The sequence below is a fragment of the Pistacia vera genome, unplaced genomic scaffold, assembly GCF_008641045.1.
Source record: "Pistacia vera cultivar Batoury unplaced genomic scaffold, PisVer_v2 Contig1268, whole genome shotgun sequence".
Classification (NCBI taxonomy): Eukaryota; Viridiplantae; Streptophyta; class Magnoliopsida; order Sapindales; family Anacardiaceae; genus Pistacia; species Pistacia vera.
In genome coordinates, this window is record NW_022195323.1 from 100,057 (window position 1) to 112,846 (window position 12,790).

At 35.3% G+C, this 12,790-nt stretch overlaps 2 protein-coding genes and 1 non-coding gene across 3 annotated transcripts; 1 reads left to right on the plus strand and 2 right to left on the minus strand.

Moving 5' to 3' along the window:
* Positions 1 to 555: 555 nt before the first annotated feature.
* On the minus strand, positions 556 to 3,361 carry LOC116121388 (O-acyltransferase WSD1-like). The gene is made up of 7 exons (XM_031407345.1): positions 3,092 to 3,361; positions 1,912 to 2,487; positions 1,749 to 1,815; positions 1,405 to 1,511; positions 1,108 to 1,317; positions 861 to 998; positions 556 to 705 (listed from the first exon to the last, which is right to left on the minus strand). The coding sequence occupies exons 1-7, from the start codon at positions 3,359 to 3,361 to the stop codon at positions 556 to 558; spliced, it is 1,518 nt and encodes a 505-aa protein (XP_031263205.1).
* Positions 3,362 to 4,251: 890 nt separating this feature from the next.
* TRNAA-CGC lies at positions 4,252 to 4,324 on the plus strand. Its single transcript has one exon. It is a non-coding gene; the product is annotated as a tRNA-Ala (tRNA).
* Positions 4,325 to 6,255: 1,931 nt separating this feature from the next.
* LOC116121154 (dynamin-related protein 5A) lies at positions 6,256 to 12,790 on the minus strand. The gene is made up of 16 exons (XM_031407103.1): positions 12,662 to 12,790; positions 11,620 to 11,683; positions 11,402 to 11,506; positions 11,060 to 11,161; positions 10,856 to 10,906; positions 10,679 to 10,740; positions 10,338 to 10,428; positions 9,759 to 9,823; positions 9,016 to 9,210; positions 8,534 to 8,653; positions 8,256 to 8,326; positions 7,926 to 8,151; positions 7,397 to 7,447; positions 6,794 to 7,022; positions 6,540 to 6,679; positions 6,256 to 6,466 (listed from the first exon to the last, which is right to left on the minus strand). Exons 1-16 carry the CDS (start codon positions 12,788 to 12,790, stop codon positions 6,338 to 6,340), a joined length of 1,830 nt encoding a protein of 609 aa, XP_031262963.1. The 3' UTR covers positions 6,256 to 6,337.

The following is a 12,790-nucleotide window of genomic DNA, read 5'->3' on the forward strand; positions in this document are numbered from 1 at the left end:
GCGGTGCTTGTTTCTCCTGGTGATTGTAGAATTTAAATGTCTTCCTCTTTTCCTGGACTATTCTCGGAGAAAAAGAGGGCCAAATCCTGGTCCCAAGTATTGTGATGAAGCTGTTGATGATTTAATATGAAAAACAGATGATCTGCCTAATAATATTTCAACCGAAAGTTAGAAATCTAAGGCCGCCCGGTAAAAAGGGTAACCAACACGTATTACACTGGGATATTTGTTTGCTAAAAATCAAGTATTACAGATGTGATAGCCTGTTGACCATTGTGACTGAGGTTCAATCCTGACCTGCAGTGACTTGTGTTGGCGATGATAAGCAATACACACAATTTTAACCGTTGTTCAGGCCTTAGCACTAGTGATTTTCAGGGTGACTAATCAAATATTGACTACTATATATGGCAGAAAAAAAATTAAATTATACTCAAAGTTAACAGCGAGTTTTATTCAAATCACAGCGAGAAAAGTTTAGAATTGATAAAACAGAAGGTGACTAAAAGTAGCTAGTCTGATGAGAAGTAACTGGATGCAATTAATTTAAGCTAATTATCTTCTGCCTAAAATAGCTTCCTTGATAAGTTTGAGTGATTCCACGATATCATCACACAACTGATGAGGATTAGGAATTGTGTCTTCATCCACTGATAAAGTTATGGTCATTTTGTCAACATAACTTTGAAAGTTGATCATCAGTGCCTGCAACGCAATATATAGGTCTCATCTCAATAGTTACCAGCTCAAATCATAATGTTCATGAAACAAATTATTATAATTATGCTAGTGCTATATAAATAACAATAATGATCAAAGAAAACTAACGGCAAGACTTAAAATAAATTAACATTGCTTACGTGAGGCAGACCATAAGAACTTGCAGCAAGGTAAGCCAGTGGATGGCCATAATAACCAATTTCCTCCAGGGGTCCAACTATATTTGAGAAGGACATTGTTGTGCGAGAGAGAATCTTGTGGGATATAGAACTTGCTGCCTGTGTTCAGCATTTTTGGAAAATTAGAAAACAAAGTTGATAATCCCTTAAATTAACTGTTGACAAATAGAAGGTTCCATTCGAGTTTAGCATGCAGTACGATTGATACCTTAATACCAAAGAGCTTGAGAACTATCTCAGAAATGGAAAAAGTAAATATAGCTTCAAGAGAATGCTTCTTTCTGTCAACTATGGCCTTGGCTTCGCGGACATAATCTAATGGGTCATCTCTTATTGCAATATTGAAAGGAAGGAGGACATAACCAATCCAGTTGCCCCACTTTGCTTTACTGTCCTTCTCCATCATATCAGCTAACGCCTAACATTGAACGTACATGATTAAAAAGTATGAATATCTTAACATTGATCTTAAGTTTGAAATTAAGAAAGAGAGAGAATTGTTTACCTGAATACCTGAAGGTCTTAAGTTAATGAGCAGAGCTGATCGGAGCCTAATATTCTTTGGAAGATTATTTTTCATTTCACTTGGTTCCTCATCTTTCTTACTCCCACCTGCCAAGTGCAATTAAAATGACTTTGATGTGCACACTCCTATCACCACTCCATAATTTAAAATGAAGACTAAACCAATCACGAAAACAAAAATACTTTATCCAAATGATCGTGCGGATTAAAGGTCTCCACTTTCTGGTCCATAACAACATAACTCCTAAATATACTTATCGAGAAATTCACTACTGGAACGGATCATTAAGCATATATAAAACAAGATAAAAATGGAAGGCCGACCATATATTCTGTTCATATATCGCGATAAACCAGCTTGTGTGATTCCCAGGGCAACATCGTTAATTGTCTGCAAAGCAGAAAACTTATTTATATTTTGGGTAGGGATCGAGTACTGATAAGAAACTGGAAAGTTCATGAGTGATTTAATAAATATATAGCTCACGGTGTTCATTTCATTCTTCACCAGCTTGAAATCATCCAAACTAACAGTACGATGAACAAATCGCCGCGGAGTAAATTCCAAGCCAGGTGGACCCTTGAAAGGATTATCTGTATCCTTCAAGAATAATGCCGTTGCCATAAACATAATAATATTCACCATACTATTCCAAAACAACTGGAAAACCGACCAAAACCCGACAACAACTCTCCAAAAAACTCCATAATACTTAGTGTTGTGTTGAATTCTCCTTTTCTTCATCACTGGAATTGTAGGCAAAGCCTCTGGATGATTGATTTGGCGAGTACAAGCAAGAAGAAGAGACATGAGGGAAGTGCCATCGCCAAGAGAGTGATGGACCCTGAAAATGCCAACAGCCTCGGAGTCTGAGGTCACAACGTTCAAGAGATGGACATCCCAAAGTGGTTGGGATTTATCAATTCCAGTTTTGCTTAGATTGTAAACATAATCTTCCACAAACTTGTCTGGTGAGTCCATGTTTGGGTTTAGCTCCGGAACTATAACATGCTTTTCTAGATCAACCGCTATGCGAACCCATTTCATATCTCCGTCACTCACCTGTATGTTATTTCTCAATTAATTATTACTGCTAATTAACTTATTTCAATTATGTTCAATCAAAGAAAGGATCTGAGGCAAAAAGAAAAAAAATAGAAGTATCAGTTTGATTTCTTAAGTTTTGCCATTGTAAAGAACAAAAGACGTTCTTAATGTTTAAACATCTTTATGGACCATTGGTCCAAATTAAAATTCAAGTTTGACCGGTCCCTGTTAAAAGCGTTGATTCTCCAGTTTACATTAAACACGTAGCACGCATGCATGCTTTCGATCGGTAACCATTTTCATCTTCTCCTGAAGGTCTTTTCTCTATCAAAAGCAAAAGTCTCTGTTGCTAAAGAAGACAAGAGATGTAACAGAACCTAGCTGTTTGACACAGTATTAATGCATTAATATTAATTTATGGTGAAATTAGCTTGCATGCAGAATCGTTCTCACACTAAATTTTTTTTAAATTTTTAAAGAGCCAATAAATAACCAGTTTGATCCAACAATATGACTGTAGTTTCTTACTTTATATTGAAGCAAATATTCTGTACGTAAAAGCAGTAATAACTATCAATGGAAAATAAAGAAAAGAAGATAATCAATAATATTATTGTACCTGCAAACTAGAGAAGCGAGGGTGTTTTAGCAAAGTGTGCACCAAGTTAGCTTTGACCACTTCAGGGTAGATAGGAGTCTTAAAGCCGATTATGGCTATGATGTAAACGTTGAAGTTTGGTTCATGAAACAGTCGAGCTGCCGGACTCAATGGTTCTTCTTCTCTTGTTTCAGTGCTCTTGTTATTCTCTCCGTTGCATGATCTCTTCGTTTCAATAGCTGGTAATTGCTTTATCCGTCTCATCAGAATTGCACCTTTTTCCGACTCCATCACGCGAAAGCTATATGCTTAAAAGCTCTTTGGCAAGTGAGGGAAATACAAGGAAAGAAACAGAAAGCTCAAAGATTATCGAGTGGGAAACTCTACTGAAATTGCCTTCTTAAAAAGACATGAGTAATAAGAGCATTAATTAAGAATCAGAAATTTCCATACCAGGAAACGCTTCATGATGTGAGCAATTAAAGCTTAAGTTGTTCACAGGTGTTCATGCTGACTGTTTCATTTGTCTTCTTGTAAGTAGAAAATTAATGAGTAACCGTGCACTATGTCATTTCTTATAATATGCATCGAACTTTCAAATGCATACATAAGCCTGATGCCATAATGGACACAATGAAACAGTTTATCGGTGAAAACATCCAGCTGACTTCATCTAAGAATACCAGAGAAAAAAAAGTTGTATCCTTATTCAATTCTTCATAAAATCTTGCTCGCCCATCATGAAAAATTGTAGCTTATCTTAAAAGTCATTTACTATATCATGAATTGCCTACAAATTAATATGAAATTAAATTTGAAGATATCTCTTGAAATGTGTAGCATTACTCTAATCAATCATCACCAATTAATATAAATTTAATTTATTTGTTTTACAACAATAAAATTAGAAAGTTCCATTATGATAAAGAGGAAGAAAATTTGTTATCTTTTGAGTTTTGTATTAAAATAATATGATGATAGATATTCAAAAGGACAACACTTTTGTTAATTCATATTCTGGAATTCCAATACTTTTGTTAACTTATTTAGGAAAAAATGTTTAAATAAATAAATAAAAAATCTTCACGGGAAGTTACAATTTATATAGCAACTTTTGATTTGAAATTGCGAATATCTAATGTATAAGTAATGTAAATAAAATTGCCCAGTGATTTACGAAAGGGGGTGTAGCTCATATGGTAGAGCGCTCGCTTCGCATGCGAGAGGCACGGTGTTCGATTCCCCGCACCTCCAAAACAATATATAATTTTTGTTAATTATTTTCATTGGCTTACGTAGTAAAGTCTTACTCTCACTTATTTTCATTAGGCTTGGGGTAGTAAAGTCCTCTTACTGTTTCACTCATATTCATTAGGTTTAGGGTAGTAAGGTCTTTTACTAATTTTCTCTTGAGTTAACGACTTTTTCCCATCCAAAAAATAGCTCAGTGACACTTTCCCGCCCACATTTTTAAAATATCATTTTACTACCCGACATTAGTAGTTTTCGTTATGAGGAAGGGTAGGATAGCCAAAAGTTAGTCATAAGTGAGGGCATGATGGTCTTTTGGCTTCTTTAATCACTCCTAAAACGTCGACAGTCTTCAACAATTTCTTAGCCTGTTTTTTGCCGCCTTCTTCATCGAAAATCATCCCCCACCCCTCCACTCGACTCACCGTTGAGGGCATCACCCCCACTAGCGACAATCATTGTAAAATCAGGCTGTTTTCAGATGGTTGGGGTTGCAAAAAGGTGACTGTCTCGCGACAATAGTGGTAGATCACTGGCAACAAACGGCGAGATGGGAGGACGAGTGGAGGTAGTGATTTTGAAGAGGGTGAGGATGGGGGTTGGAATGGTGGTGACAATGGTGATTTTTGGTGTCAATAACGACGAGAATCTAGCCGTGAAACAGTGACATCGCGAGACAGCCAAATAAGCAGTGGCTGACGAATGGTGAGTGATCAGGTGCCAAAAGGTTAGGGGTTTTGTTAAGGGGTTGATGATAAGTCTAGGGGTGGTGTCAATTTTGATTTTGGTCGTTGGAAATCGCCAGAATCCAGCAAGAGAAATCATGAGAACCTTAGCGACGATTGGTGTAAAATTAGGTGGAATTAGGTGGAGAGAGAGGGAAAATGGGGAAAGTGGAGTCAATTTTACGCCGATTTCTGGTGCTGGAATTTGGCTGAGGCGTGTTGTGGGCCTACGGTCGCTGACGATTGGGAGTTAATCTTTAATGGGGGTATTTTTGTCCTCATAATGTATTTAAGATAAATTGTTAAAGGAACATAATTTTTGGGTGGTAAAATGGCATTTTAAAAGTGTGAGGATGGGAAATTGTCGATGAGCTATTTTTTGGGTGGGAAAAAGTCGTTAACTCTTTTCTCTTTTACTCTTTGAGTCTTTCACTTATTTTCATTAGGCTTGGGGGTAGTAAGGTCTTTTACTCTTTCACTTATTTTAATCAGGTTTAGGGCAGTAAGGTCGTTTACTTGTACTTATTTTCGTTAGTTTTCGGGTAATAAGACTTTTTACTCTTTTACCTTCTTTCATTTTCGGTGTGTTTAGGGTAATAAGGTCTTTTAGACTTTCACTTTTCCTTTCAGTCTCTAACACTTTCACTTTTTCCTTTCAGACTATTTTACTTTCTCTTGTTCATTTTCATTAGATTTAGGGTAGTAAGGTCTTTTACTTCTTCTTTCAGTTACCAAATGACTTCCTGAGAAAATTGCAAGCCTGCAAAACCACGCTTAGGGTACTAAAAGTCTTTTACCCTTTATTTTCTTCTTTCAGTTATCAAATGGCTTCCTGTGAAAATTGCACACCATTATTTTCACTTTTCACTAGGTTTAGGGTAATAAGGTCATTTGCTCTTATTTTCCTAGCACCCTATACGCGTATGTTGTATGCCACCAACAGCCAGAGGTGCCTCAATCTTGCTAAATGCTAACCGATTGGCAAGCGATGGTGTCTAAGCAAACAGCCGAATTTGACTAAACTGGAACAAAACCTATAGGCTATAAGCGTCACAACTCATAAAAGAAGCACAAGCAGAGGGAACCAAAACCACAACCACCAAAAGAAGAAAAAATAAATAAATAAAATTCTAGTAAGAGCTAATTTGAATCAACGAAACAAAATAAACCAATTGCCCTTTCCTCAAAAGTTCATCTGTAGAATTAGTAGTCATGAATAAAAGAATTATAACAAAACTATGACTAAGTTCCAATATCTAAGGAGCAAAAAGATTCCATTCTAATGTTCCTTCTACTTAGCCCAAGCAACTGCGTCAATCTCTGCCTGGGCACTTCTGTACAACTCCAGTCTCTTTGCAAGATTGGTTCGACGTTGCATGACCGCTGGATCCTCATCCAACAAAGAAGATAACTGTTTCATCTGCAAAATTAAATACACAAAATCAGAATTTTTCTTTGGAAGAAAGGAAAGGGGAGTTAGCCTAGAGTATCACCTCCTTTTTTCCCAGTTCAGTGAAAAAATGATCCAGCAAGCTCCTTTTGGCCTCCCGAACTTGACAATACACAACTGACTTTGGAATAGTGTTTCTCAAACTTGCACAAACCATGTTGACATAGGACAGGACAGTGCTTGCTGTATGTTTCCAGAGAAGCAAAATGAAATGAACCAAAATTAACCCAAGACGAATTGGAAAATGCGCAAGCAAGCTATCAGTCTGTTCACAAGACAGAGTCCTTCAAACCTTACCTATTCTCCGGAGATATGCGTCATTATATCTATCAAAAACTGAATGTGTTGGATTTCCACCCTTCTCAACATCGTGAGGAAGTTTACGGAAAAAATCAACAGTCAGGTAACTACACTCCATGTCCACTAGCTGTAAAGTTGCTTTCCTGCTTTCATCTCTCATCCTATCTAATGACTCAACAGCAGCATTTCCAACTTCCACTCTCAGAGTGGGGTACTGCTTTAGTTCCTATATGGAGTACAAAAATGCATCCTCTTAGATATTAGAATATTTACAGAAAAAAAAATCATATCAACAAATAAATAATGTTGGATGAGTAAATTTTTGTTTTATGAAACAATCATTTAGAGTAAAACAAAGCTATTCCTACAGGTTTCCCTTCAACTCACATAATTTTATAGTATTAGTATTTTTGACAATCTAGCTACAGGGGCAGAGAAGCTCACAGATAGTGACAGACTACCACTTTAATAATTTATCAGCAAATTTCCTATCCTAAGTTTCTTAGTTACCATAATTGACATATCAACACGTGTTTGTCAGAGCAAAATTCAGAATTCCAAAAGATAATGCTCATAAGATTGGCATAGCCAGGAACTTGCCATAGTCTCACTGATAGATTTAAGGGCCATCTCCTTCAGTATAGAATGAATCTGTAATCATTGGCAAAAATAGGCATCAATAAACAACAAAAAAGACAATGATGTTGAAACAAAGTACAGTTGACAATGCATAATAAACTTTAACCATATACCACAGTGTTCTTTAATAATGCATGTGCAATAATTTATAGCAAATTTTAAAGGTTTTCTCCTCATATTTTATTGAGAGTTATCAAGATAGAGAAAACGGTAGAAATTCTTCAAAGAAAATCATAACCAAACCCAGCAAGAAACCCAAATTGAAGCAACAGCAAAGTGATAGCTAAAAAGACGTCACATGCTTAGTGCTAATTATTTAAAAGGAAAAAGAAAAGGTCAAATTTGGAAATATTTAGGAACTAATCAATAACATATTTATTCATATGTAACCCAATTGCTTCTGAAGTAGTAAAGATGAGACAAATCAGAAAATAAGACACAATCAATGATGGGATCAATGAAAACATCTAATGTGAAAATGGATGCTTACCGCATCAACAGCTGCCTCAGCAGGACCTCTAATAGTTACTAAACAAGATTCAATGAGGCGACGATATCCTTGTTCAGGAGCTATTAGATGAGGTTGATATCCATCAGCTTCAGTAATAAGCTTTCTTATGTTATCCATGGAAAGATGTTTATCAAACTGCAACCTCTTCAGAGCAGAGGGAAGTTGATTGTCAAACACACCGTATATTTTATCACCACCAGGGCGTCTGCAGACATTTATCATCATCAAATCCAAGGTTAAGATAGAAACTGATAACAAATAATGCTCCAGTTAAATTGTAAAAATAGTACACATAATCAAAAGACATACATGCCATCAAGATGTTCCTTGAATATTTGATCAAAAGAACGGCAGATTTCCATTGTTGTGTATAACTTTCCCTGCATTTATAAAACAGGAAGTCACCAGTGTTTCACACTGCAAGCATCCAGCAGATGTGCCCAAAAAGGAGATGGGGATAAAAGATCCAACCTATCACTGCCTGATAAGTATAACTCAGCCACCGAATTCAGATAAAAGTTGCATAAGAATTAAACCAAGTATAGAGAGAGAGAATGGAAAGATAAAAATAAAAGAAATTTTCTTACTCCAGCATCAGTAGCAACAGGCTTCCCAAGACGGGTCAATTCTCCTTCTAGTTCGGCAATAGTTTTGTTGATAAGAGACTGAAGGCCGGGAATTCGAGACTTTATGACAGTTTCCAAATGCTGAAAATTTAACCACGTTTACGGAGGATTTGATTGGTCACCAGTGATAATGTTTAGTTTCTAAAAGACACCACCGACTGGATATTGTAAAACTAAGGTGAAAAGAACACAACCTACTGTGGTTTTCATTTCTTGTCTTTTGAAATTTGACAAGCGAAAAATAGAAAAAAGGAAATGTTCCAGACTATAAGTATCTTCTACTGGTTTTTCCCACTTTCTGTTGGCAAAAGTACTAATCAAAATATTGTCATTCAATTTCAGACACTTCCATCAATATATACTCACCACATAGAACACAAGCATTATAACGTAGGAAACCACAAACTAGTCATCCCCACATAATTTGCATCAAAATTTCATACCTTAGAAAGCACCTTTCCAAGATACTCAGAACCCATCCTGTTACTAAGATGCCTGTATTCTGGGCTGTTTGCAAAGTACTCCCGCTCTCTACGTCGAGCAGCAATCATATCAACACTTTTGTTGATATCAGCTTGAGAGCGATTAACTACGCCAATCCAAGGATACTGTAGCTTATATGATCTTCCTTCAAGGATCTGAAATCCCAACATATCAGGAACAAGTCATAATAGTGAACTATACATGGTAGTAATTAAGTCTCAAAAATGCATAAAAAATATGAATATGAATTCAAATGCAACAAATTCTTTGACTATGCTATTAAATGTCTGTCATCGTTTTCATATGAAGAAAATTCATAATGACATCTAAGGACAATCATCAGCAAGAAGTTTACATATTCATCCTCTGCTTTTATACAGATTATATGATCTCCTATATGCAATCAGACACATTTTCATGCATCCAGCCATCAATAATACCTAGTTCTGCTTCTCGGAAAACCTTTAGATAAAAAGATTTCTTACTAATTAGTAAAAGCTTTTTATCGTCACTTAAAAGTCATCAAAACAACATTATTTCATTAGTGGAAACATATACAGTTAATTATAGTACTAACTAATACTAAAAACACTTCACAAAAAGTTGCTTGTTAGCTTTAAAAGTCATTATGTCACAAAAATCAGACTTCAGAATGAATTTACAAAACATCATTTAACCTTGTAGCAACAGAGTGCATTCTTACATCAACGGCATCAGTACCCTGGTCCATAAGATCAATCTTTGTCAAAACTCCAAATGTCCTGTCCCCTGCAGTTTGATAACCAAAGAAGCTGAAAATAATTAAAGGACTAGAAAAAGTTATAATCAACTTTGTCACAGAAAGGATATTTCCTTGTTCGTTGGTTCGTGTGAGCAGTCCATACAGAGTTAGTGATAAAACACACAAAAAAGAGAGTAAGAGTTGAGAATAAAATCCAATCATACAACCTATCAAAAGTAGTGGATAATATTATGTTCAATCAACAAATCAACTCCCTAGTTACATATGTTTCCACTTACATCACTGCAAGGTGATGACAGTCAAGAAGGCAGTCTTACCTCACCATAGAAACAAAATTTAATTCTTTTTCTCTTTTAACTGCAGTCTATCTTGTTTAGGTTTTCCACTTGGTCAAAAAAATTTATGCTTTACGTTTCATTTAATTGAGTAAATTTTTTAAGTCAACTTGCATGGTGAACTTAAATATGAATCATCCATCAAGTACTTGTGGAACAGATGTATTATGGAATGATCCCTTCAAAAATTTGTGTAAAACCCTACCCTTAGGATCAACTTCACGACAGATCTTGATTGCGTCTGATGTAGCAAGGTCTTGGTTGGCAGGCGAAATTGCTAGAATAATACAATTGGGCTGCATTACAGGATAGAAATGAACTATTAATACTTTTCACTTGAATAAATATCCTTCCATGCAGAGAAATCAATAAATATTTAAGTAAATAATAAGGGAAACAAGTAAAAGGGCATTTTTGGCAGATAAATTTATAAAGCATTAGTTAGCAAAATTCATGCATAGTCATTTTACCAAAATGCACATATTTATGAAATAACAAACATGGTCAGAAAGCTATGAAATACTCAATATTTCTGATAATAATTACCTTCTCAATAAAGGCCCTAACCATATTCTCAATGTCTTGCACGATGCTTTCAGGTTGACCCTCTGCAAGACCCAATCAGCATCACGTCCATATATAAGTCTAACAAAACTAAATGCGGGGCTAGTGAAAAAAATATAACAGTAGGGACAAATTACAATCAATGAATTTATAACCCACCAACAGCAACTTTCGTAATTCCAGGAAGATCAACCAGTGTCAAGTTCACAACTGCAAGGTCAAAAAGCCATAAGATGTATAGCAGACAGCTTCAACCACAAATAATTTAATATATATATATATATATACATTGGCAAGTTCCACAATTTTTTTGGAGAAAATATCCAATCATGATTCTCAGCTAACACAAATTGGATGACTCACCATTAGGGGAAAATATACTTAAATGGATTGGAACACTAGAGATCGCTTTTGAGCGACCAGTCTCTCGATCAGTCTCATCAGAAATCTCCTTCCTCACAGCAGCTACGTGCAAAACACAAGTTAGATCAGTATCCAAGATGGAATAAGAAGAACATAGACACAAAACACTTGAAAGAAGTATTGAACATAGCATCAAAACAACAAACTAGAGAGATAACAATAAGAAGTAAAGGGGCCTTCAGCAGAGCGCGGAAAAAAACTATCGTTGAAACAAAAATAATAATAATAAAAGGCAAATAAAAGTACTGCAGAGAAAGCTCTTTTTTCAGGCTAAAATGATACCAAAATCAGTGAACCTCTTTCTTGGGAGGTGCATAAACTCAGCATATTCTCTCCCTTCATCAATCTTATGAAGCTGCAAGACGAGAGGTCTCCGAGTAACAATCCCTACACAGAAGATGTTCACATTTTATCCAGATGTTAAAGGACATTGTTGGCAAACAGTAAGTATGTCATCTCCTTATCTGAGGCACATGAAAAGAAATAATAATTTGAAATACCTGACCCACGAGGCAGAAAGTCTTTTCCAACAACACTTTCCAACACCGAAGACTTCCCAGAGCTCTACAGACCAATAAAAGATTGTGAAGATTCAATCAAATTCACACTCATAAAAAGATGATTTATTAGTGAATGTCATTAAACAATTTAAATGCATCAATAATAGACATAAAACTCATTAGTAACATCCATCCAACCAAATCCCTTCAAAAAACTCTCTGAGACAATTGACACTAAAAAAAAGCTAGCAAATAGTTCGTCATAGCTCATCAACTTATTAGTAGATTTGGTTAGCTAGAGTTTAATTCCTTTTAGTATATAAGGACCAATATTTCACACACAGATTTTTATATGGTCTTTTCCAATAAGACCAGTTTTCAATATGCATGACCTTTAAGAACAGAGAACAACCATTGTTCGGAGATGCGACATTGGTACACCATAAAAAAATGACGCTCTTAAATTACTAATTAAGTATTACCATTTTCATTTGTCTATGCACTACACTTTTCATATTATCAATTATTAAACCATCAAAGGTTAAAAATAAAATAAAATTATAAATGAGTAATGTTGCACTTACAAAGTTTCTTATCCTATATAATGTGATAGCCTATTTAACATGATTGAACCATTTATTAATCGTGTATTGATATCAAAAAGTAATTACTTCATTTGCAAGAAAGACTAATAGCAAATCAAATTTTTGATTTATTTATTTCTTTTAAAAAAGAGAGAGATTAAATCACATGACAACTATGTATACACAATAAAAAAATGATAATAATAAACGAAATGCAAGCGGATCAATGCACTTAAACAAGAACAACTCACGCAAAATACAACCCAAATACGATAAAATCCTAGTTTCGGAATTATTCAAAAAAATGCAAACAAATTCAAGATTGAACAAAAAACTTTCACGACTGTTTCAGATTTCAAAATTCAAAGGTAATGTGATGATTAATTGGCCAATATAAAATTTAAAAGTAACAAAAGTAAAAACGAAAATTGATATTGAAAGAAAATTATAAATCCTGCCTGTCCACCAACGACGGCAATGGCAGGTAAGGAGTCCCAGAGAGTAGGCAATGCGCTCTCTTCGCCATGATCGCCTAGAGCCGTACACGCCCTCTGTATCTTGTTTACCAATGTTATCAAATTATCCAT

Excerpts from the sequence above, each read along its gene's own strand:
- LOC116121388 (XM_031407345.1), bottom strand. The coding sequence starts at position 3,361 with ATGGAGTCGGAAAAAGGTGCAATTCTGATGAGACGGATAAAGCAATTA. Across the intron at positions 2,488-3,091 it reads CTCGCTTCTCTAGTTTGCAG|GTGAGTGACGGAGATATGAA; the intron begins GTACAATAATAT and ends AATAACATACAG. Across the intron at positions 1,816-1,911 it reads TGAAGAATGAAATGAACACC|ACAATTAACGATGTTGCCCT; the intron begins GTGAGCTATATA and ends TCTGCTTTGCAG.
- LOC116121154 (XM_031407103.1), bottom strand. The coding sequence starts at position 12,790 with ATGGATAATTTGATAACATTGGTAAACAAGATACAGAGGGCGTGTACG. Across the intron at positions 9,211-9,758 it reads AGGGTACTGATGCCGTTGAT|ATCCTTGAAGGAAGATCATA; the intron begins GTAAGAATGCAC and ends TTGGGATTTCAG. Across the intron at positions 6,680-6,793 it reads CGCATATCTCCGGAGAATAG|CAAGCACTGTCCTGTCCTAT; the intron begins GTAAGGTTTGAA and ends GGAAACATACAG.